This window comes from Miniopterus natalensis, chromosome 9 (genome assembly GCF_054644295.1).
Source record: "Miniopterus natalensis isolate mMinNat1 chromosome 9, mMinNat1.hap1, whole genome shotgun sequence".
NCBI lineage: Eukaryota > Metazoa > Chordata > Mammalia > Chiroptera > Miniopteridae > Miniopterus > Miniopterus natalensis.
The window spans coordinates 11,142,986-11,167,716 of record NC_142089.1 but is presented as its reverse complement, the minus strand read 5'-3'; the positions used below and the strand labels follow the sequence as shown (position 1 = coordinate 11,167,716).

Genomic DNA, 24,731 nt, shown 5'->3' with positions numbered 1-24,731 from the left:
TGGGGGCCCTGCCGTGAGGAAAGCCGGAGCTCCGGGTGGGAAACATGTCGGAGTCAGAGCTCGGCAGGAAGTGGGACCGGTGCATGGCGGATACGGTCGTCAAAATAGGTAAAGGGCTTTTCGCCCCTGGCAGGCACCGTCCGGAGCCCAGGAGCCGGCGTAAGGCTCCGCTGACCCGGAGGGCGGAAGGGAAGCCCCGCGAGAGGTCAGGCCGCCCGGCCTGTTCCAGCCCCTCAGACCAGGGCGAGTGGCCCCGGCGCGGGGGGGAGGTCACTCGGGCGGTGGGGGACCCGGGCCGGAGGAGTCCCGAGTGGGAGGAGTCGCGGCGCCGACGAGGTGGGGGTTGGGGTGGCAGGTGGCAGGAGAGGTGTGAGTGAAAAACGGTATGTAGGGCAGCCTCGTGCCAGAGGCTCGAAATTCTCCCCGGGGCCACCTCTCCCCTGCGGCGAGCGGAGCCTGGTCAGGAGGCCACGTCCCACCCCGGCGGAAACAGAAGTGCCTTCTAAAGAAGGTCATCGGGAGCACTTGATAGACACTGCCAGGCCCTAACGTGAGTTGCTGTCATTCCCGACTTGTAACCTGATGGATCGGCGTCACAATAGTCCAGGGCCTGAAACCGGAGACCCAGCGACGGTGGCCTGGGATGAGAATTGCCCTGCAAACTAAGACACGGGCCGCTTTGTAGTCCTGGGCGTAACTCCGCGGAGTCTTTTTTACACGCGCTCAGGGACGACACAAATGATGAAGTCGCTGCATGGAGGGGAGGGGAAAGAGGGCAGTTCTTTTTTTTTTTTCTTTTTTTTAATATATCTTTATTGATTTCAGAGAGAGGAAAGGAGAGGGAGAGAGGGAGATAGAAACATCAATGATGAGATTGTCATTGATCCGCTGCAGCCCGCAACCCGGGCATGTGCCCTGACCGGGAATCGAACCCTGTTCGCCTGGATCCTAGGATCCTAGGTCGGTGCTTAACCACTGAGCCACGCTCGGCCGGGCAAGAGGGCAGTTCTTTATAGAGCGAATGCTAAGTGCCAGACGCTGTGCTGGGTGCGCAGCTTCATACATTTCCTCATGCAAGTCATGAAATTGAGAGTCAGGTGAAGGAGTTTGCCCAGGGTCTAAGAAATGGCAAAGTTGGAAATGCATCCTGGGTTTTCTGGCTTCAAGTCCCATGCTCGCTCTTCTATGCTAATTTTTATTCTCCAAATTTCATACTTCTGTATGGAAGCCTTATGAGTATGTAAGAGGATAGCCCTTGAATGAAAATAGAAGAAGAGAAATTAGATCGTATGCTCCAGGAGAGCAGGGATGGCCTTGGTTTATTCACTGCTGCATCCCCAACCCCCAGAAGAATGTCTAATAACAATTGTTGAGAAAAGGGAATAAGTGATGTGTCACAGGTACCACTTCACCCTTGAATTCCCTACTTACCAGCTGTGTGATTCGGGGTAGGTTATTTAACTTCTCCATGCCTGTTTCCTCATTTGTAAATTGTCATAAAAATTACTGTTATCTCACAGAGTTACTGTGAGGATTAAATTAGTTTATGTAAAGGCTTGAGTATGAATCACTTATTAAGAATGGGTTATTTTGAAAGAGGCCAAAGAAATAGACAATTTCTTTGTTGGTGTTTACAGCTTAACATTTAGGAGAGAAGATTTAACATCTAGATATGAAACGACCAAGTAATTACCAAACAGGATGATGTAGTAATAGTTAAGAATGGGAGGCAGACAGAGCTGAGTTTGAAGTCACCCACTCTCTTTACCCCTCTCCTCATTGGTTTTGGAGCTTTGGGTAAGGTCTCCCTTAAATGGGGACAAAAAGAGATAGGTTTACCGAAAAGGATTATGAAGAGTGAAGGTCAGAAAATTATATAAGATACTTAGCATAGTGCCTGGCACTATGTATTTAGTAAAGGGTGATAGTAATAATTGTTGATACTGATATTGTTTTTCCAGTGGTGATCACATGAGGCAGCGTGTAGTGTCATTGTCTTTCATGAGTGGGACATTGGTGGGGAGCGTATGGCATACGCAGGTGAAATAATTAAATGAGGCATGGTGATGTATGATTATAGATAAAAATTAAAAAGTGATTCAGACTCTTTTTGCTGTAATGCTGTTATAAATCAAATAAGTGGAGCGATGCGCTAAGGTCATCCAGTAGGAGTTTGCAAGGGAAATGGGCCTTTAGTTGCCCTTTGAAGAATTACTTGGACTTGGGTCATCTTGGAGAGTGGAAGAATTTGAGCAGAGGCCTAGTTGAACTTACATAGAGGAGGAATTTGAAGCATGGAAAGATTAAGTAGTTAGAAGTGGAGGAGCTGAGTTAGAACCCAGGCATTGTAGTTTCAGCACCCCTGTCCCCCAAAGAAGGCTAGTTGGGGTGGAGTCAGAACTGTGAAATATCATGGAGAGATTCCACTTTGTCTTTAAGGCTTTTGAGTTGCCATTGGCTTTTTGCATTCTGTAGATTCAACACCTTTGTCTTAGATTAAAACTATTACTTCTGCTTCCAGGGCTCATTACACCTAACCTGATGGAGAGTCATGGAATGGTTTTACACAAGTATTTAGTGAGCTCTGGGCCAGTCAGTGGGCAAATAGAGAAGCAGAAGTCATTTCACTGCCCTCAACAGGGAATTGATATGATATAATGAAATTTTTGTATGATTGCTCTGGCAATATTTTATACAGAACAGATTTGGAATAGAGGAGACAGACAGTACTGTAAATGCAAAGTGATAAAAGTCACTGTTAGACCAGAAAGGAATATTTGAGAGACTCCAAACTTTTTTCCCCATTTATAAAATGAAAATAGTGTAACCCACTTCCTAGGACAGCACAGTGACAAGTACAAAGTAGGAACTCAGTAAGTGCTGTTTTCTTTATTTTCTCTCCAGTTGGTTAACTTTGCTTGGTCTTCATTTCTTATAAAGATGACTCCAAGGTTAGAACTTGGGTAAGTGGTAATGTCATTGATCAGAATTTGGAAGTAAAACAGGAGGGGTGTGTGTACCTCATTTATACCAAATAACATATAAGACTTAGTAACTGATTACATTTTGCAGGAGCAAGACTATAGGGAGAAATAAAGGTCATGATTTTGGTTGCTTTTCTGCTTACATAATGGAATCTGATAATGATAATGGAGAAGTTGAAAGGGGGTTTTTCATTTTGAGGGGGGAGCTGAGTTCAGATTTCCAGGGGGTTGTCCCTTCAGTGATGGACTTAGAGACTGAGCATAAGAGAGATAAAGCATGAAAGTCTAATTTTGGGAGGCTTTATTTTGTCTGAGTGGTCTTTGAGACTGTGGGGATGAACTCTCTTCTGTAGTGAGTGTACTAGTTCCTGTTCCTTTGGGAATAGGCAGTGAGGTTCTAGAACTCTTTAAATCTCTTTGCTACCTGCTTTTCTGGTACTTCAAAATGGAAATGGAGACTCGGAATGGCAGCCTGTCATGAGACAGAAGTATTTTAGAAGATGTAGGCAGGGAAGAAAGGACCAATGCTGGCTTTCAGTTACAGATTGATAATTTTATACTCTCTACCTTGGTAGAGATGAAGGGACACCAAGGTGAATGGACAGCTCCCTTTGTGAGCTGTTTGGCTAAAGCCTTTTTGTTTCTTTCCCACTGGTTTGCTGGGGAAAAAAGTATTTTAGTTGCTCATATTTGGCCTAGATGTTGCCCAGGTGAGTTAAATAGCTCTTGTACTTTTGTACATTAGGTAGTGGTACTTATTTATATATTTTTAATAGTTTATCGATTTTTTTAGAAAGAGAGGAAGGGGGGAAGAGAAGGAGAAACATCAATGTGAGAGTGATACATCCATTGGTAGGTAACCTCTTGCATGCCCCCTAAGAGGGACTGAGCCGCAACCTGGGCCTGTGCCCTGACTGGGAATCGAACCAGCAACCTTTTGGAGCACAGGACGACGCTCAACCAAATGAGCCAGTCAGCGCTAGGTAGTGTTTTTTAAAAAAAGTGTTCTTCAAGGATCTCTTGCTCTAAGGCTTGAGTAATGTGTTAATAGAAAATTCTCATACGATTTGGTCTTTAGGAAGAGATATATTTATAAATACTCTTCCCCCCTCCCTTTGCTATCAAAGAAAAGCAGTTCTGTTAATTTGATTATCTTTGAGAAAAATGAGGGTGATTTTAGGGAGAGAAATTGTGTTTCCATAGAATCTGTAATACACTGTTGTGGATATTAGACTCTAGTTCAGTTAAGTGTCTTTTTTTTTTTTTTTTAAATGCAAGTCCTTTATTTAAACCTATTTAGTAAAATGAAGCAGAAAGCAGTCAGCTTAGAGTTAAACTAGGAGACATCAACAAAAGCCGAATACGAGTTGTCAACAAAAGGAAGTTGTTCTTTATTCCAGAAATAGACCTTAGTAAGTCACTGGTTTGGTGCTAATTGTCTTTCAAATTTTACTTTTCACCTATAAACTGGACTGGATCCTGAATTTTCCTAGTTTTCTTAAATGTTTGTCTGTAACCCTCCAAACTAATGTTTCATTTTTTTTCTCATCCATTGACTTGGAATTACTAAGAACTAAAACTTTTCTAAGCCTTGCAAATTGCAGCTAAGAGACATAATATAAACTTCAGAAAAATCATCACATCTTAGTGATGATGCGGTGTAAGCCATGCAGGATTCACTGGAGCACCTGATGGCATCATTAGAGACGTAAGGAGGAACTATCAGATAGTCACTGCCTGTCCTCATTCCAGCAAGAAACTTTGAGCCTTATATCCAGGAATCTTCTTAACTGACAGCCTTACAGCAATCAGAAATTGGTTTATAATTTGCTCTGATCATTAACCTTTTTTTTCCTTCAGTTTTCATAGACATACCCCTTATTAAATTACCCGATTGCTAGCATACACAGTATAGGCCTCACTTTGGGAGCCCATGTGCATCACCACCTCCTGAAATGAGTGAGACTCAACACATTTAACTGAACTGACCTATTCTCAGAGCTGAATAATTGAATCAGTGAAATTGGGAGCAGTCTACCAACTTAGCTTATGGAATGTGAAACTTCATTATTTAAAGTTTTAAAGGCAGGACTGAAGGGACCAAAAATATGCCACCCTGAAGCTGCTTTTTGGGATATTGATTTTAAGCTGTTTATTAAGAAACCTTTGACCCTCTCCCCTTTCCTGCCCAAGAGATTCAAACAGAGCCTAGCAGGCATGGTTCAGCTGTTGAGCATCAACCTAGGATCCAGGAAATTCCAGTTCGATTCCCTGTCAGGGCACATGCCCAGGTTATGGGCTCGATCCCCAGTTGGGGACGTGCAGGAGGCAGTCAATCAGTGACTCTCTTTCCCTCTTCCTTCCTCTCTCTGAAATCAATAAAGATATATTAAAAAGAAGAAAAAAAAGATTCAAACAGAGCCCTAGCCTGCTTTGCTCAGTGGTTAGAACATCGGACTGAAGACTGAAGGGTCCCTGGTTTGATTGCTGCTTTATCCTAATTTTAATTAAGTATGGTTGTACAAGAGGGCTTCTGGCAGGTGCATGTTGGCTGGATACCCCGTGTCCCATAGTTTCTGAGTCACCTAGGGGAATTTTCCTGCCGCGTGTGTTCCACTCTTCCTCAACTACATCTCACTTCTGAAATCTAATACCCTGCCCTTGTTCCTTTGTCCAGAGTGTCTTATATATCCCTTGTTGCCCGACTGTCTTTGGGGAATTTTCATGGATTTATTATGTCTATGAATTCATCATGCGCATGTGTTATACTTTGATTGCCTCCTGTTAAAAAAAAGAAAGGAAAGGAAAGAAAGCCCTGGCTGGTTTGGCTCAGTGGTTAGAGCCTTGGCCCTCAGGCTGAAAGGTCTCAGGTTCCATTCTGATTAAGGGCACGCACCTCCATTGCAGGCTTGATCCCTGGCCCGGCTGAGGCAAGTGCAGGAGGCAACCAATGGATGTGTCTCTCTCCTGTCAATGTTTCTTTCTCCCCCCACTTCTGCTCTCTCTGAAAAACAATGGCAAAAATATCCTCTTGTGAGGATTTATAAAGAAAAAGAAAGCAGTTCTGTTTCCACCATTAATTCTGTTTTTAAAATCTCTTTATTTTGTGTTTAATAGGAGTATGGTAGGATAGGTGGTTCTAGTATGGTTTGATCTGATAAATTGAGCCCATGGATCAACAAAACAAAACAAAAACACCCCCTGTGATAGACACCTCCCTTGTTCATTGCACGTTTCTTTCAGCCCTTGTTCCTTTCTTTATCTTTCTCTCCCTCACATTTTTACCCCTCTCCTTGGCTTCTATTCTTATTCCTGCCACTGTTACCCATGTGTTGCCTAAGTTCATCCATAAGGCTTGAGATTAATATACCTTTTCTTTTTCTTTTTTTTAAAGTTCTTAGTTTATTAATCATCTCACAAAATCTGCACAATCACGAAGATAGTCACTAAAGAACCTTTACTCCTGTTGTCGTCTCCAGCTCACTTTAGCCAGTACCCACATTGGCCTTTGCAGTCCCCCTGACTTTCTTCATTTTGTTCTTGTGTTCCTGCCTCTGTTTTCTTGAGGTCGTCTTCTCATATAGGCTTTGTCTTGTACCTCTATGTTTGGGTTCATTTTTCTTTGTGTAATCCAAGGAATCATAAATCATGCCAGAGCCAGTTTTCTTGCCACCACCAGGACGGGTTCTGAATCCAGACACAAAGATGTCATCTGGTGTGGTCTCATACATTTTGGCTAGTTTTTCCCAAATTCTGTCTTAGGTACTGTTGCCTTCCGGGTGTGGAGGACGTCAGTGACCGTTTGTTTCCATTTAAGTAGACTGTTGGTCATGAACTTCCTGGTCTGGATAGTTACTCTGTCCTTCATGATGGTAGCCGATCTTCAAGCAGCGAGGGAGGAAAAGAGCACCAATTTTTCTTTTTCTTTCTTTTTTTAATATGTCTTTATTGATTTTAGAGAGAGGAACGGGGGGAGAGAGAGAGAGAAACATCAATGATGAGAGTCATGCCTCCCACCGGGGATCGAGCCCGAAACCCTGGCATGTGCCCTGACCAGGAATCAGACTGGGATCTCCTGTGTCATAGATCGATGCTCAGCCACTGAGCCACGCCGGCTGGGCACCAAGTTTTCTTAATACACATATCACCAGCTGAAATTTGCATTCTTGTTAATGAGAACAGGAGGCATAGGATCTTGCCAATATATGGGGCTTGTGCATGTTACTCTGCACTGGATGGGAGGTTATATATGTTGTTTCCCAGGGAAAGTTAAGATTCTAGGATATGAGAAAATCACAGTTATGAGACTTATGGAGGTGCTCCCCTGTGATGTGAGAGTTTCTAAGCCCTGCAAGTGTGGGACATGGAAGCACTGTCATTGCCGTCAAAGTCCTGTTGCAGCTTACTCTTGAATGCTAAAGGCCTGAGCTGTGGACTGTAATTTCATGACCAAAGTTATGTGTGTGTGACAGTGGCCAGGGTCTCAGAATTGCAGATTTGCAGGAAGAGACTTTGAGGAAAATCTGATCCCAGTGTTTCCTGGATTCATATGGAGGTCTTGAGAATCCCTAATGTGACTTGAAAAGATATAAAATTGGTAGTGTCCTTTTCCCTGCATTTCATTTCCACTCTGATACCAGAGTAAGGGATATCTAGTGTTAACTAATCCATGCATTTTTCAGGAATTCTAAAAGAGGGGAAGGAGACGTTATGGTTGGAGAAGAGGTAATGCCAAGTCTGCAAATGGATAATGGTGGTGTAGTTGACCAATAAGAGGCAGGAGGAGAGCCCGAGTAACATTTTGCAGTTTGTTAATTTCTGGCATGTCTTGAGATAGGTCATTGGTTATATGCTGAATTGCTTTCTCAGTCAACATATAACATTTGTGTAGCAATTGCTGGTCTTTCTAGTGAAAGTTATTGCTTTGTCATGCGTTCATCTTCTTGAAAAGAGAGGATTTGGCCTTGGTCCTTCCTTGTTAAGAAACTAGGACAGTAAATGACTTAGCAGATGACCTGCCTTAGAATTAACGTGCAGATTTTGTGTATTCATCCATTTATCAATAAAGTGTAGTTAAACTGATTGTTTCAAGCCATTTTAATGTTAAAAAATACACTAAAAGAGGCCTTGAATAAAGTTATGGAAAAAGAAAGCAAATTATTGTTTTTCTTTAAGTATCAGTTCATCTGATAAATGTGGTTTACCACAAAGTATTGGTGGCTCACCAAAAATTGCCATTTTGGTGGCCTGTGTTTGCAAACTGATACCTCTCCATGTCAGGGAGTGATATCAATTAGGCTAAACTAAAATACTTCAAAGGATTTTGGATGTTTATAGGTTTGGGTTTCAAATTAGTATATGTTAATTGTTGAATTAGTAGCTATGTTTTGTTTGTTATATGTATTGCTAAATAGCTTTTGTATGTATTTCTAAACAATTTTTAAACAAGTACAAAAATGCTTTTTCCATTTACAGCAGCAGTATATGAATAATGGAACATTGTGCTCTTGCTAGAGGAGAGTTTTCTGTTAGTATTATAAAATAATGTAATTAAGCGCTATATGGAACTTGAAAACATACTTAAATTTTTGTCTGGCTGTGGTTTTATGCTTTCCTAAAATGTGGTCTGAAACAGTTTATTAGTAAATATGCTGAATTGCTTTCTCTGGCAAGTGCATTTTAGCATCGAATCCAAGTAAAAATACAAATATTTACTTATAAAAGTCATTTGGTGTGGTAATATTTTTACTACAGCCATTGACCCACTAGTGAAATGTTAAGGCATTGCTGGATTGGTCCTGTTTATTTAAAGGCCAGGAGAGGGAAAGAGAGAGGAAGCTAACATTAATTTAGTGCCTGTTATTTGCCATCGTATTTGGTACACTAACATTCATCCCTTTTTTACTTTCCTAGCAACTCAGTGAGGAAGTTTATCTCTGTTTTTCCAGCAAGAAAAATAATGCTCAAAGATATTTATAGAAAGTGAGAAGCTGATTTTAAAATCTATATGAAAATGTAAACAATCCAGAATAGCCAAAGCAGTTTTTAAAAAGAAAAACCAAATTGGAGGAATAACATTACCTGATTTCAAGACTTACTGTAAAGCCACGGTAAATAAGACAGTGTGGTATTGGAGAAGAGATACACACATTGATCAGTGGAATCAGCTAGTGTCCAGAAATAGACCCAGAAATACATGGTCAGTTTTTTGGGATTTTTTTGTTAATCCTCACCCAGGGATATTTTTTCCATTGATTTTTTTTTTTTTTTTTTGAGAAAGTGGACAGGAAGGGGAGGGATAGAGAAACATCTGAGAGAGACATGTCGACTGGTTGCCTCCTGCATGAGACTGGACTGGGGCCGGGGATTGAGCCACAGCCCTTTCAGACTAATTAATACATAACACAAGGTCATATATTCATACATCTGTATGCATATACTCTCTCAGCAACTGAAAACAAGATGGGAAATGAAGAAAAGAAAAAGGAACAAACAATAATTAGAATGACTTTTTAAATTGCATAGCTCATCATTTCAAGGCTTTTTTAAAATTTTTATTTTTTTAATTTTTATTTTTTAAATATATCTTTATTGATTTCAGAGAGAGGAAAGGAGAGAGAGAGACAGACAGAAACATCAATGATAGAGTCATTGGGGATCAAGCCAGCAACCCGGGCATGTGCCCTGACCGGGAATCGAACCCCGATAGCTTGGATCCTAGGTCGAAGCTCAACCGCTGAGCCACACCCGGCTGGGCTCAAGGCTTTTTTTTTTTTTTAACCAAATGCATGCTTGTAAAAAAAAAAAAAAAAAAAAGACAAGAAAGAACTGTATTACTTATAAAGTGAAAGTCTGTTGGAATTGGTAACTATTAACAGCAATTTAGCTTGTCATTTTTAAAAGTAAGAAGTAGAGAAAATGAATTTGAAACGCTCTTTAAAGAGACAGCGTGACAGGAACAAGAAATACAAGATAAACTTAAGTACAAATTAGAAAAAATATGAGAATATGGACGAATAAAAGTGGTACAGGGCATATCTGGGAGAGAGGGCAGGTGGGCAGACAGATCACAGTGTGGCCAAGGAGCTTGTTTAAGGTTACACAGACTCTTCAGGTTGCTTCAGTGATGTATCTTCTGCTAGAATGTTAAAGCTATTTGATTAATAGTTTACATATGGGAAGAATTGAAATTCTACCTAAACCTGCATTAAGGATGCATAGAATAACTTACAATTACTGTAACACTCTCACATAATTGTTGATGGATTTGTAGACTTACTTAACTTTGACAAATGTTTACAAGTTTGAACAAATGTTTCTGATTGTTTGTCAGTACCTGCACATATAAACCACTCAGAATTCCTGTTTGATAGATTTTAAATGATTAACTGAAGCAGTTGATTTAAAGCAACATAATTCACTTTTTACTAGGAACGTAGTTCTAAGAAAGCTGCTAGTTTCTTGGCATCATTTCAGATGAATAAATTGAAATCCATTAGCTGTAGGGATTTTTCTTTTTTCTTTTTACCATTTCAGCATAGGCCTATATATGACAAATCCTGAACTTGTAAGCTCATAAATATCCCACTTTGATTGGAAGCAAAAGTACAGTATATAACTGCTCTAATCAGATAGTCTTGATATTAGAATAAATGCTATTAGTCCAAGAAAAGATTGGCTGTGATCATTGAAAAATCACAGCTTATTTTTTCTCCTTGTTTCAGTGCAACTTGAAATTCATTTTATTTTAGCTCATAACTTGTATTTTATTTATATTTTATTTTTAAAAATATATCTTTATTGATTTCAGAGAGAGGAAGGGAGAGAGAGAGAGATAGAAACATTAAATGATTGATCGGCTGCAGCCAGCAACCTGGGCATGTGCCCTGACTGGGAATCGAGCCCCTATCTCCTGGATCCTAGATTGACGCTCAACCACTGAGCCACGCCCGGCTGGGCGCATAACTTGTATTTTAAAAGACTTTTTTTCTTCACTCAGTTTATGAAAACTAAATTTTTGGTTTTTTGAAGTATGCAAGTCCAGTGATTTGGAGAGGGATATTTATGGGGCTTTGTAGAATAGTGATGCCTTTAAGAAATGCTACTGTAGAGTGCTGCTGTAATATGAAGTTATCTGGGTGTTGTGTCCTACCTAGCCTTATAGTCTCAGGCGCGTTATTAGAACCAGATTTGAATAACAAAGAAAAGGCTGCTTGCTCACAGAAAGCCCCCAAGTTTAGGCAAGTCCTTCCAGCACCTTTGCAATGTAAGTTTGGGATAGTCACTCTTTGCACCAACTGCATCTTAAATGTAGACTCAGTGGCATCTTTTAAAAAAATATTTGACCCCCTTTTCTATCTCTGTTTGTCTGTGTCCATGACTATGTGTTCTTTACCTAAGGATCCATTATCTCAGAATCATTATTGTCACCACCCCTACTCAGAAGTTCCTGGTCCCTGATCAAAGGTACATTAAATAGTGTCTCTTTCACTTCTGCCTAGCACGGAATACGGAAAGGTAGAGGGAGGGCTGGTGAGGAGGGACCAAAGTTTGCAAGGTAACATTTTTCCATTCTCTTTTCCAAGTGGAAAAGAGAATCTGTACTCCTTGTGGTCTGTTTCCCTGCCACTGTCTCTCCCCCTCCTTTCCCTAACCCTCCAGGATAGTTTGATGCTCTTCTGAGTGCTTCTAGTACCTCCTGTTTCTCTTATTGTATTTTGTACTTTGAGTTTCTAATTATGAGTTGGCTCCAACACTAGACAGTGCACTAAATGAGTGTAGGAACTAGTGAAGTGCCTAGCACACGGTAGGTACTCAGTTTGTATAATTAAGGAAATGCTTACACATAGTGTTGGCCAGGATGAATTTTGGAAGGTATTTAGTTTCCTTTGGTAAGTCAAAATGAATGATTATAATAGTATGATTATAATTTGTATGTCTTCGAGGAGGCTACACTGGCAGCAATGTAGCATGGCAACCAAGGACCAGGCCTCTGGAATCAGACTGCCTGGTTCAAATCCCAGATGTGTTACTTGAGGCAAGTTACTTAACCTTTCTGTGTCTCAGTTTCTTGGTCTATAAAATGGGGCCAATAAACAAAGTTTATTGTGAGGATCAAAATGGGGTGATTTAATCCCAAAACATCAGTGCTTAGTGAATGTTCTTTATTTAATATTGTATGGCGTTCCTGAAAAGAATGTACATGTTGCACTTTTATAAATCAAGTTGTATTTTAGATTTATTAAGAAACTTGGTATTAAAAGGTTGTTTGATGACTTATAAATAGCACCAATGTTTTTGTAGTTATCCAGGTAGAAAGTCTCAGCATTTTCTTTGACAGCCTTCCCCACTGCACCCTCCAAAACCCCAGATACACATACACTCACTTAATCAGTTGTTAAGTCCTGCAAATTCTGCCAGCAAAATGTCTCTTCCTTTCCAAGTAATCCTACACACCTTGGTCAGATGAATCTTCCTAAAGCATAGCCTCAATCCTGTTAGCCTCTTTAAGAACTCTTCAGGGAAGCCCCTTGCCTGCTGAATTAAGTGCTGTTTAGACTTCTTGGCCCAGCTTCTGGTACCTTCAGAATGGCTCCCACTCCTTCTAGCCTTATCTCTTGCTCTCCAGGACATGCCTCATGCTTTAGCCGGACTGCTGCCCTCCCCCACCCCACTCCCCATTTCCCTACACAAGCCCAGCTTTTCTGCCACCAGGTGGAATACATGCCCATCCCCCCCAACTCTGGCCATTAAAAGTCTGTCTTTTAAGACAACTCAAATGCTACCTCTTTCTTGAAGATTAAAAAAAAAATCTTCCTGACACAACTGTCCCTCTCAAGGTACTGAGGATCTCCTTTTGTTCACTTTTATGGATACCTGACTTGTTATCCCTTCTTGATCACAAGCTGCCTAAGGAAGAGCCTGTGTCTTACTTATTTCTGACCCTTGTTGAACCCAGTACTTTTACCCTTCAGTGCTCAGTAGATATTTAAAGTTTCGATTTGTTTTTGAAAGGCTTTTTGTGGGAGAAGACAAAGACAGCGATTCTGTGTAGTGCACTGTTCTTCCAAGCTTTCTGCACACATTATGCTGTTTCATCCTCACTGTCCCAGGTCAGGGATAGGCACTGTTAATGTTAGTATTCTTATTTCCCACACAAAGAAACTGACACCTGGAGAAGTTACATAATTTTTTCAAGGACTGACACACAACTGAGTAACCTTACTCTCAGTCATGTTTAATCTGTTTTACCCCCAAGCCCATATAATCTTCTAACTGAAGTATGATCACTATGTGATTCTTCCCACTTTTCAGAGAATAAATACAGTATACTGGAGTGGTTTGCTCCAAGAATAAATAAATCTATTCTCAGTGCCTTCTACTTAATAAATGCTAATAAACATCAATCAAGTAAATGTGTAAGAAAATAACTTAATAGTACTTGTTTCTCGTTTGAATGTTTCATTTGAATCAGAAATAGGCAAGGCAACAATATAATAGCTATAATGACGGTGTACATAGGATGTAATAGGTCCCTGATTCTTATATTTACTTTGATAAGGATGAGAATCCAGTTACCAATATTGATGAGGAGGGGTTAGAGGTGTTGGGAGGGAAGGGACTCGCAGCAAAATACCCTTTTGAGCAGTTTGGAGTCATTTATTAGCCTTCAGCCCATTTGGATTCATTTTATCTCCAGTCAGTGCACAGGGAAGTATTTTCTGGCTTGATTTGTTGACTTGCTCATTGATTCTAAGTAATTTCAGGTTTTTGTTACCACTCCTGATAAATATCTGTGGTTTCTGTTGTTTTCTTGAGGGACTGGAGAGTAACATAATCATGAGTTACCTATGCATAGTGCCACAATCTAGAAAAACACTTTGTTGTCACTTGTAACAATAGATATCCCCCTGCTGCTACTGACCTCTCTATGAGGTTTATCCCTGTGGATAGGAAAGAGCCATGACTTTGAGGCAGACAGCCTGGGTTTGAATTCCACTTTTATAGATGTGTGTACTTGGGGAAGTCACTTAACCCCTCTACATTGTTTACTCTTCTGTAAGACAGGATCATGATACACCTAAAAGGTGGTTCTGTGGATTAAATGAAATAATGTATAGAAACCTAATACAGTACTTGACACTATAAATGTTAGTACCTTCAAAGCATCTCCCCCTAAATAAAAATAATGCATTGCATCTTTTATTGTTTTTTGAAACTTCAACTTTTTCTTGTGTATAGCCGTGTTTGTTCTTTTGTGTATTCTCGGAAAGTTGTATGGGTGTCAGGATTCCGAAAGTTGGATCATATGCTATCACACTCATTTAAAAAGGACCCTTTTGCCCTGGCCTGTTAGCTCAGTAGTTTGGAGCATCGTCCCAATGCGCCAGGGTTGTGGGTTCAGTCCCTGGTTAGGGCATGTGCAAGAATCAACCAGCAAATGCATGGATGAGTGGAACAACAAATCCATGCTTCTTTCTCTCTTTCTCTCCCTCCCCCCACTGCTTCCTCTCTCTACCCTCCTTCCTTTCTCTCTTTCTCTCTAATCAATGAATTTTTTTAAAAAGTGGTTCTCAGAGACCCATTACAAAGGACCCTTTTGTGAGCTTGGCTTTTCTTGAAGCAGAGCTCACCAGTAATGCCTTCCACGTTTACCTTCCCTATCTTTACTCCTTTCTGCTGACTGGTTTCCTTGTTCTGCTCAGAATGTGGGCAATTGATGTCCACCCGAGAAATTTGTACAGATGTTTCAGCCTCTCTCTACTCTGGATGGCCACAGGAAGGCTAAGGTCTTGTTAAATAGCCACCTTTCTAGTCTGTTTCCTCTATACCCTGCAGCAGTGTTGACTTTTGAGAAGCTGATTAATACAGACTGAATTTACCATCTCTGGGTCTTTGGTCTGGCACTCTTTCTTGGTTAATTCACATGACTTGGCATTTACACATGGACACCTGGGACAATCTGTCTTTGCCTCAAAGGATTAAGTAACACAGTTTGGAACTGACTGAAAAAAAATTTTTCCCCCCCTCATAAATTGGGCCCTGAGCATCTTTCATAAATCAGGAATGTTTCTTGGAAATGTAATTCTCACTAAACTCAGTCCCTAGGGTACTTTTCTATAAAAGCATATTCATGTTTGTTCTGTCATAACAAATGCATTAGATGATTGTAATAGTGTTGATAGAAACATGATTGAACAGGAAAACATGCCCATTATAAATAGGTCAATTTGAAGCAATCCATGTTCAAAGCATAAATATAACTTTATTAAACACAGACAGACAGCTCTAGGAAAATCTTTATTGTATTTTAGAGCAAAATATTCTAGTTCAACAGTGAGTTTAAAGGAATCCTCTATTTAAAAATAAATAAAATATATACATATATCAGTTGAAACCTGATGTATTCCCAGAAACAGTTGCTAATGCCAGTGAAGTATATATAGTCAACCGTGCAAAGAGGGGGAAAAGGTTCTGATTTCAGCTGTGGCTCACCCTCAGTGAGTGTGATCCTGAGCGAGCCAGGGACTGATATTTTAATAGAGGACTAACTATTACATTACACTTTTGATGTCTTCTGAGCTTTATTAGAGTGGCGGCAGAACTTACTACCACTTATTAAATTCTGTCAGACACTGCTAGATACCTTACATTTTCCATATACTGCAGCCCTGTAAGATTGTCTTCACTCGACAGATGAGCACATTGAGGCCGGAAGGGGTTAAGTCATTGACCCGAGGCCAGAGAGCTGCAGGTCAGGAGTCAGCAGTGGTTTGAACTCGGCCTGTCTCACTGCAGCATCAGTGCTCCTGCCATTCCACTCAGCAGGAGAGCAAGCCCCTCATTTTCTGGAAGCTGTATCTTTTCTTTCAGACATTTAAGAAGAAAGTTTTTTGGCACATGGCTTCTAGGATCTTAAAAACTTGCTTATAATTCCTGTAGCTTCTCATATTTATAAACTGCCAGTTGCTTATGGTGAAGTTTCTGCTCGTATATCTTGATATATGTTATTATACAAATTAAAATTGAGTTGCTTTGCAATTTTAATTAATTTGTAGATACAGATCAAATTTAGCATTGATAACTATGTATTAGGCTTATGAATTTAGGAGCTTGGTTTGAAGTGTTAAATGTGAGCTGGAATGAGACCTTCATTATTATATAAATAACATATAATGAATAGACCAGTGAGGTGGGTTTGTGGACTTTTCCTCCTCTCTGAAATTTTAGAGAAATGTTCTCTAAGAGAACTGAGGATTTGTTTTTTTCTGTGCCTTTCCATACAATGAGTTATTCCTTCTTAATTGAAAGTCCATTGGCAATTGCAACTTTTACAAAGTTGATTGGGCAGGAGTGGGTATTGCTCCTGCTTGTTTTGTTGAGGGACTGACATCTAAAGTACACTTCTACCTCAAGACGGCAATCGGATTATGTAGCCTGCTTGTTAATTCTTGCTGATTATGTTTGCTTCCTAATTATTTGCGATGGAGTAAAGCTTTATGACATGTGGCATGGTGAGGGCAGAGATTTTTCTAAATAAAATTGCATTGACTAACTGGAAATTGTCCATATGTCTCAGTAACAGCCATCAACATATATTTCCCCCTCTTTCTTACACAAAATGTGGCTTAATGTGTACACTGGCATACTGCTGTTAGTTCTTTTAAACTTGTTATAGAATCCACTTGGGCATAAGATAAGGCAGTATTTTATATGTAGCTAGTGGGAGTGAGTTCTCCATTGTTTTGTTATTAAAATAGTATTAGATGAGCTGTTAGGGAGTTGCTCCTTCCTAAAAATGTGTGTTTATCTACTAGCCAGTTTTATGATGTCCTTTTGGGCACTAAGCATGCATTAAAGTGCAGGGTTAGATTGATTTGGAGTAATTTCTTTTTGAAAGAATTTGTGCCAATTCTTTTTCCTCTCCAAAAGAAATGGTTTCAGAGCATGGGCTCCTTGCCTAATGTCAATTCCATAAGGTTCCTCTGTTGTGGGTTTTTTTTGTTTGCCCCCCCCTCCTCCCCCCCATAACTAGGCTTTGCCGTGAGGAAGATGTGTACCTATAATCAGGCATTTCTTTACTTTAGGGTTATTTGTCATTCCAGACAGACAGCATGGACCAAAAGAACAGGCTTGTGTGGGGGGAGGAAAAGTTATATAAACTGTGTTCATAGTTAAATATTTGCTTCCAGGGAAGGTGAAAAATGCTTTGTACTTTTTCCTTTGGCTTTTTTCCTCTAAGGGAGCTTGTCATGCAACAACAGAAAAAAAGTGGCCAAAGGCAGAGAAAACTCTTCTCTTTTCCATGTTGGTTTGTTTTTATTGTAAGACAGACCTTTCATGTTTTATTGTTAATGAAGTTTAAACCTGGCGTAGAGGTGCCAATCTTTAGTGGAAACAGCTGCAGAGTTGGTGTCCCCTGATCAGGTGGGACTTTCTTTGAAGCAACTTGTTGCCTTTTAAAAGAAAATTGAGCATGTGAGAACTTGAACCTGTAAAACTCATCAGTAGTACCACCATTGTTTATCTCTTAAATAACTGAGATAGTTAACTTTAAGTAAAACACTGGCATTTAAAAATCATTTTTCATATTTTTTTCTGAAAAGGAAAATCTTGTTATTTTGTGTCTTATAGAAATGGAGGAAGGAAATAACTTTTAAGAATTTAAGATGGAGCAGCCCAGTTTAACAGATCACAGAACACATACTGCCTTTGGCTAGTCTGAACTGTGATTTTGATCTCACGTATACTTGCAGATAACTTCCTTTTCTAGGAACGAAACTAGGTGGTTGGACATATACCTGAACTTAAATAAAGTCTAGAGATTAAAGATTTTTAAATCTGTATTGATTGATGTTGAAGCATTTCTTATCTTTGTGGTTGAACAATACTGTTAGCAGTGGGCTTAGCATCGTTCTTGGTATACTGCTAGGAAAAGTTGAGCATCAGAGAGCTTTCTTTCCTTGGGGGGAAAATAGGAGAGACAGGCATGGAGTCAGAGGGACAAGAAAAATGCTGAAATATTTTCCTTTTGGGCTTTTGATTTGTTTGCCAAAAAATTGCCTTCCAGATGGAGAAGACCAAAAGCTCTGATTGTAAGCCATTATGTTTTTACTGGCCTACCTCCCCATCCCATTGCCTGGTTTGAAATCTGTAAGCCGGTCCAAATCCTTTACCTCATTTTCTAGTACCAATTTTACTGTCTTACTCATCTTCCAGCTGCAAGGGGGTGAGGCAAGTCGTTTTGAAATTGAGCCCTGTGCCATTTTATAAATGAAGCAACAGCAGATTCTTGCCAGGAGCATCAATCGCGATAGCTCCCATTTCTCTGAAGTTGACTCACGCGTATCAGGTAGACTTGTGTCTGTGACATGTGCGGTTGGATTAGTCTGGGAAGGAATCTGAACAAGCCCTTTTGGCCTTGTGTAGACTTGTTACTACCCTGGTTGCTTAGTGTTCTGGGCTGTTGCATGGGAAGCACAATTTGTTTTTGGCTGTATATTACTGCACTGGCAGCAGAAGTCTTGATACTCTAGTTTCCCTTGGGAGGTAGTGATTGTTTAGGGCTTGAAACTGTAGGGGAATCCAGTGTCAGGAATATAGTGGGTATAGTGGCTTTGGAGTCTGGCAGACTTGGGCCCAGTTCACTGCTCTACTATTAAGTAAACAGTATCCTTGAACAGGTTTTTTCTGCATCTGGAAAATGGGACATGATACTAACCGTATCAGGTTGTTGCTTGGTTTAACAGATAAGTTTTTGGAAGGAAGAAAATGTTAGGTACTCATAGGAAATACTGAAATGTTAGTTCCTTTTCCTTTTCATTATGTCAGTCTTGAGTAGGTTAATTATTGTGTCTGTAAAATGACTAGTTTTCTACAATTTATATGGAAATTGGGATGACATGAGTGATTTTCAGATGTTGCATATTAAAGTTGGGCACCAAATCAGTACCCTAATGCAAGGTCTATTAGGGCAAAGTAATAATTTTTAATTAAAATTCATATTTGTGTAGGATACAGTCATAGGAAAGAAACATACATCATGGCCACATATATACGGTAGGTGAGAGTGATCAGAAATTATTCTGGGTAATAGCATAAATATTTCTTCATCAGCTGGGTGGTTGCATAGGTGGATCAGAAAAGAAGTGGGTTAGCCTGCTTGCTCGTGATGAAGTTCTCTGTGTTTGGAGCAGAAAAGATCAGGTTGGTTGATTGAGGAGTACTTTGAATGTTCACACTGTGGTAGCCTAAAATCATGATTAGATAGAAAGGAAGCTCTTGGAATTTCAGAGGCACAAATTTGAAAACCATTTAGGCAAGTGAGAACTGGGACTTTTATGTGGTGCTAAATTATAAAGATGGTAGTCAGGGACTCTGTTGGACCATGGTACAGTCAGTAAAGCATCAGCATGCTCTGAAAGGTGCAAAAACAACTATCAAATCTGAAGGAGAAAAATCAGATTTTGGTTCTCTTCCTTGGCAGGTATAAATTTTTTGGTAATGGAAAAATAAGTTTTTCTCAAAGTTTGGGATATGTGTCACTAAAGTATATGAGGTGATTTTTTTTTTTTTTCTAAAGTGGTACCATAGACAAATATTTTTGTTTTACTGGTTCTACATTCATTTTAATATATTTTATGAAAAAAATACAACAAGCACTTAGATCTGTGATTATACCAGTATTATTAAGTTGAGGCTAAAATTATTGAATTAAATACATGCATTGATTTTTTAAAAACTATTAAGTAAGTAATTGTACAGGTGATGTGTGGATTTAGCAAAAATTGTGATGGTAGCACTAGAATGACCAAGGTTTGAGAAATACTGGTAAAAATGAGGATTTGGTCCATTTTTTCAAGCTTAGGTGCCTGTGAAGTTTAATTTAAAATTGGATATTTACAAATTTTTTTCTACCAGACCATTAAAATAGGCTTGTGTGTGTGCTTTCATTTGGAAAGATGGTGGTTAAAAATGCCCTATGGGTATGAGGGGAGGGGATTAATCTCCATGTTGGACACTGGCTTGTGACAACCTTTAAGAATTGTTCTGGATCACTCCTTTCCAAATCTTCCTCAGAAAGCAGCCGTCACTCAAACTGTTGAAATGACAACGGGAGCTTCCAGTTGACATCGTTACTTCTGATGTTATGGCTGCGGTGCCCCTGCCAACGGGCAGGAGAGTATTCCCAGCAGTGCAGAGAGCCTGTCCTCAAGAACTGTTCTCTCACCCCCAAGAGCAGGCAGAATGGGGAATAACGTTTTTATCCCCTATTGTGGGCAGGGGACCAAAAGCACCTAAAAAACCTCTGACAACAAGAAGGAAGAGTAGAAATAAGAAAATCAACTCTGTGCCAGATTATGAAAAAAAAAATCTTTATAGCTGTTCACATTTATGAAATGTTCACTTTATTTTTGTCAAGTTACTATTATGGGATGTAACATGCTTTCCCTCCCTCTTTGCAGGTACTGGTTTTGGATTAGGACTTGTTTTCTCACTTATCTTCTTTAAAAGTAAGTATGACTCTTACTGCCTTTCCAACATAATGCCCTAGTGTACATACACAGAGCAGGGACACTTCTGGAAGGCACAGCTGCATGACTGCCAACCCAGCCATTTATGAGTTTAGGTAGCTAGACAAAGAATGTGGACTCAGAAGAGGTCAAAATGGGTTGAGCATCTCCAGCATTCCCCCTGGGCATTGAGTCAGGGTGCTTGATATCTGAAATATGATATCATTTAAAAAGCCTGTACTTTATGCCAGTGAGTCATTTGGCCAAATCTGCATGCTCAGATATTTCTAATTAATTATAATTTTTTGGAAAGGAACTTGAAAATGAGAGTTCTGCTAGTAATATAAATAACTGGACCAGAAATACACATGCTTTTTGGCCAAGAGTTCTTCTAAGCAAAGGGCAGGCAATATCCCTTTCATTCTGTGGAAGAGCCGAGGTTTAGCTATTGCCCTCTTTCCATGAAGAACTGGTGGAAATACATAACTATACAATCATAAATAACACATTGTGCTGATATGAAATAATCATTTACAGTATTGGCTTAAGTAAGCCTCATGACTTACTATAATCAAAATATGTAAATATTGGTGAAATTCTTAGATATTTAAAAAATTCAAGCACTTTACTGAAATATTTCTGCTAAGGGTAAAAAATTAGTTAAAATGAGCAAATCATTAGAACTGATAAAGAGAAATTAAAAGGTTCAACTATGTCTACTGTTTTCTTATTTTACCATTATATACTGTTGACATATATCATTATTAATACCTCAAATCTGGCAGCATAAGTACTTAACAAATACTTCGTAAATTAGTAAGTTTACTATTAGCCTCCCTCTTCTTTTTTTTTTCTTTTTGACCACTAGTGAAACATTGACAAAATGTGGCATAGTATAGTCATCTGTGTGATGCATGTTGAATATTTATTGAACCCTAAGCAAATGTAGTTGAGCCAGAGAAAAAAGCTGTATCTGTTCATAATGGTTCCCTGTTGGGTTTTTCTTTTTTCTGCTCTAGGAAGAATGTGGCCACTAGCCTTTGGTTCTGGCATGGGATTGGGAATGGCCTACTCCAACTGTCAGCATGATTTCCAAGCTCCATATCTTCTACATGGAAAATATGTCAAAGTATGTACTGAACTGATATTTCTCTTTCCAAGGAAAAAGAGTTTTCTCCTCAGTCCCTGAAGAATTCTTTATAGTACCGATAGTGAATAAGCTGTGTGTGTCACTGAGATCCTAATTGCTCTGCGGCCTTTAGTGATGTTGACACCTCTTTGGTGCCTAAAGTCTCCCCCCTCCCCTGTACCTTGAGATGCATATGTGCATTCAGATCTATGCTCATGTTAGCTGACTGGAATTGACAAACCTCCTGAAAGTGTATCGTCATGGTAAAGTAGACTTGTGTTAAATATCTGTAAGTAGCACTTTTGTTCAGATCTCAGAGTGCCCTGTAAACATCTCACACATCCTGAGGCTAAACTTGAAGGCTTCTGGGGTTCAGTCATTATTCTGCTTTTTATTGAAGAGGGTAGGTTCTTGACTATATGCCCCACGTAATTCTGCTGAAGTCCTTGTCTATAGATGTGTTTTTAATGATTCAGACAAAATGAAAAATTATAACACATGCCTTGAGGGAAGAAGGTGGCACATTCCCTGAAGATTTTGTATGTAGCAGCTTTTTTTGTTGCCTGAGGATATTTTTTTCGTTGATTTTTTTTTTTTTTAGAGAGAGTAGAAGGGAGGGGGGGAGAGAGAGGCATATTGATAGATCCCCTCCTGCATGCAACCCAGGTACGCGCCCTTGATTGGGAATCGAACCCGAGACCCTTCAGTGCTTGGGCCAACGCTCTAACCAACTGAACCACACTGGCCAGCACTCATCACCTTACTTTTTAGATGACTGGTTACCTGGGGTGTAAGGGAAGGGTTCATGGGAAGCAGGGTGCTCAAGGACCAGAGGAGTGTATTTATTTTTGTATCTCCAGGGCCTGGAACAAAGTAGGCGCTCAAATAAATGTGAAGTGAATGAAGTAAATGGTAGATCCTATTAGATGTGCTAATTGCCCCAGGCTTACTAAGGCATACCCTTTATAGCAATACAAACTTCAGTGAAGAACTTCAGATTCCCCGGATATGCAGAATCATCTGCTTTCTGGGTTACCCTTGAGCTAGAATCACTGTGATCTCGACAGCCTCAGGAGGCTAGTGGAGAGAGCACAGAAGCCAGAAGGCCAGCTTGTGAGTCCTGCCTGGTCTATCACTTGCTTCCTATGTGATCCTGAGTTGTTTGCTGCTGAGATGCTCTTTTCTGTCTATCAGATGAGGGTAATAATTCTATCTATAGGGTTGTTGTGAGGGTAATGTGAACATGGCTTTAAGCTATGAGGTGTTATATAAATAGGTATGTTTGTTATTGTAGTTGAGGCCAACCAAGACAGAGTGATTGATTTGTCCATTGTTCCATTATAATAAGTAGGGCAGAAAATGTACAGATGAGTGTCCCAATTCTGGTCAAAAGCTCTCACCAAATCTAAAAGGACAGTGCTGCACCACAGCTCAGTAGTCTCTTAGAACCTGTCCAGTGTCAGCTGTCTACCAGCCATCCCATAACCATCCTGTGCGTGTTTGGAGAGAGAACTGGGAGCAGAGAGTTGGCCAATTAGGAAGTGGCAGGCCTTTCGCCATCCTCCATGTTAATGAGCCATCTCTGTGCCAGAGCCAGGGTGAGGTAATGAGAGGGACAGCACAAGAAGAGGTGCAGCTGTATGGCACAAAGCTGACAACAGGCAGTTTCCACTGCTCCCAGATCTTCACTTTATTGGCACCACAGCTGAATTTGGGAGAGAACAGAGAGGAACAGGAGAGGAGCTCCAGGTCTTTTAATTGTTTGAAGTGTTCCAAGCTGAGTTTCCATGGAAATGGCTCAGGGGTGATTATATGCATATTATGTATCTAATGGCTGGGAGTCACTGTGGAAAATATTGGTACATTTTTTATAGCCTTGTGTGTACTGCTCCAAAATGGCCTTGTAACTTTATCTGAACTTGAGTCTGTGCCTTGATGTTGTCATCCTCCATTCTCTAAAAAAGGAGCAAAGTCCCAACTTGGGGCTTTTTGAATGTAGTCATATTACGGTAATTGCTTCTGGAGTGCCTGCTATACCCTGTGGATCATCCTAGGTGCTCTATATCCTTTCTCTAGACCTCCCCCACTCCCAGTAGATTGGCGAGAGAGGTGTTGTTATCCTCATTCAGAAGGTGAGAAATCTGAATCTTACTGAGGTTAAGAAACTTGCCAAAGATCCCATCATTAGTAGGCTGTTTGATTCCGGCGCCTTTTCCCCCCCACTCACCTGTGATCTGTCCCTTTGGTGGCTTTAGGAATATACTTAACCAGGTACCAATTATTTAGCCCTGTTCCTCTCCTTCCCTATTATCCTTCAATGTTTGGGGAGCTTTTCTTCAGAGCCTGGGCAGGATGTATGCAGTCCTCTTGTGAGACAGTTTTAAAGCAAACAGGGTGGTAAGGTTTTGGCCCATTGCTCCCTTGGGTCTGAACTGCAGTAGCAAGTTAGAGACGGTTGGCAAAATGCCATCTCTACAGTTCTAACCGGAGTGTCCATCCTTTACAGGAGCAGAAGCAGTGACTTTGACCTGCGAACATCCCAGTGGGAGGAGAAGAGAAATCATGTCTGTTCCTCAGGAATACTGATTGCCCTGGAGTAAGCTGACATTCTCCTGTAGCAAAGTTATCAGCAGCGTTTTAAACTCCAGCGCACTGTTTCTGTATTTGAAACCAAGTCTGTTTCTTGTTTTGTATTTTCTCTCTGGAAATTGCAAGAAGGTGGTCTTAAAAGAAATAAATTAAACAAAAATAGGCAGCTTTGTGCCTTGCCTGCATTTCTTTGCCTTTGGTATCTGAGCATGAGGAAGATTATACTTGAACTGCCAGCAGCTGTAACCGCCTGGTCCCAAGCTCTCTGAGAACCTTGCTGAAACCACAGCCGTTGTGCATTCCTAATGTGTAGTTTTCAGAACTGCTTCCACCTCATAAATCGGAGGTTGGAGGTTGCTGCTGCGTGGTCTGGTGAAGATGACGAATGTCTTGAGGAGTCTTGCCTCGCGATAGCAGCTCTTTACCATGTGTATGTTCTTCTCACCACTGGGCCCGGCAGGGCACGTTTCAGCTGAGCCTGCTGCGCTGAGGTCAGATTGCTGGCTGCATTGGCAG

The 24,731-nt window shown here is 40.3% G+C and overlaps 1 protein-coding gene and 1 pseudogene across 1 annotated transcript; one reads left to right on the top strand and one right to left on the bottom strand.

The window, feature by feature from the left end:
* MICOS10 (mitochondrial contact site and cristae organizing system subunit 10) lies at positions 1 to 24,381 on the top strand. The gene is made up of 4 exons (XM_016214662.2): positions 1 to 108; positions 20,450 to 20,497; positions 21,517 to 21,626; positions 24,133 to 24,381. Exons 1-4 carry the CDS (start codon positions 45 to 47, stop codon positions 24,145 to 24,147), a joined length of 237 nt encoding a protein of 78 aa, XP_016070148.1. The 5' UTR covers positions 1 to 44; the 3' UTR covers positions 24,148 to 24,381.
* On the bottom strand, positions 6,470 to 6,852 carry LOC107538423 (small ribosomal subunit protein eS24 pseudogene; annotated as a pseudogene).
* Positions 24,382 to 24,731: the final 350 nt, after the last annotated feature.

Bases quoted from the DNA above. Each gene is read 5' to 3' on its own strand.
- MICOS10 (XM_016214662.2), top strand. From the start codon at position 45: ATGTCGGAGTCAGAGCTCGGCAGGAAGTGGGACCGGTGCATGGCGGAT. The intron at 109-20,449 runs GTAAAGGGCTTT...CCCTCTTTGCAG, and splicing joins GGATACGGTCGTCAAAATAG to GTACTGGTTTTGGATTAGGA. The intron at 20,498-21,516 runs GTAAGTATGACT...TTTCTGCTCTAG, and splicing joins CTCACTTATCTTCTTTAAAA to GAAGAATGTGGCCACTAGCC.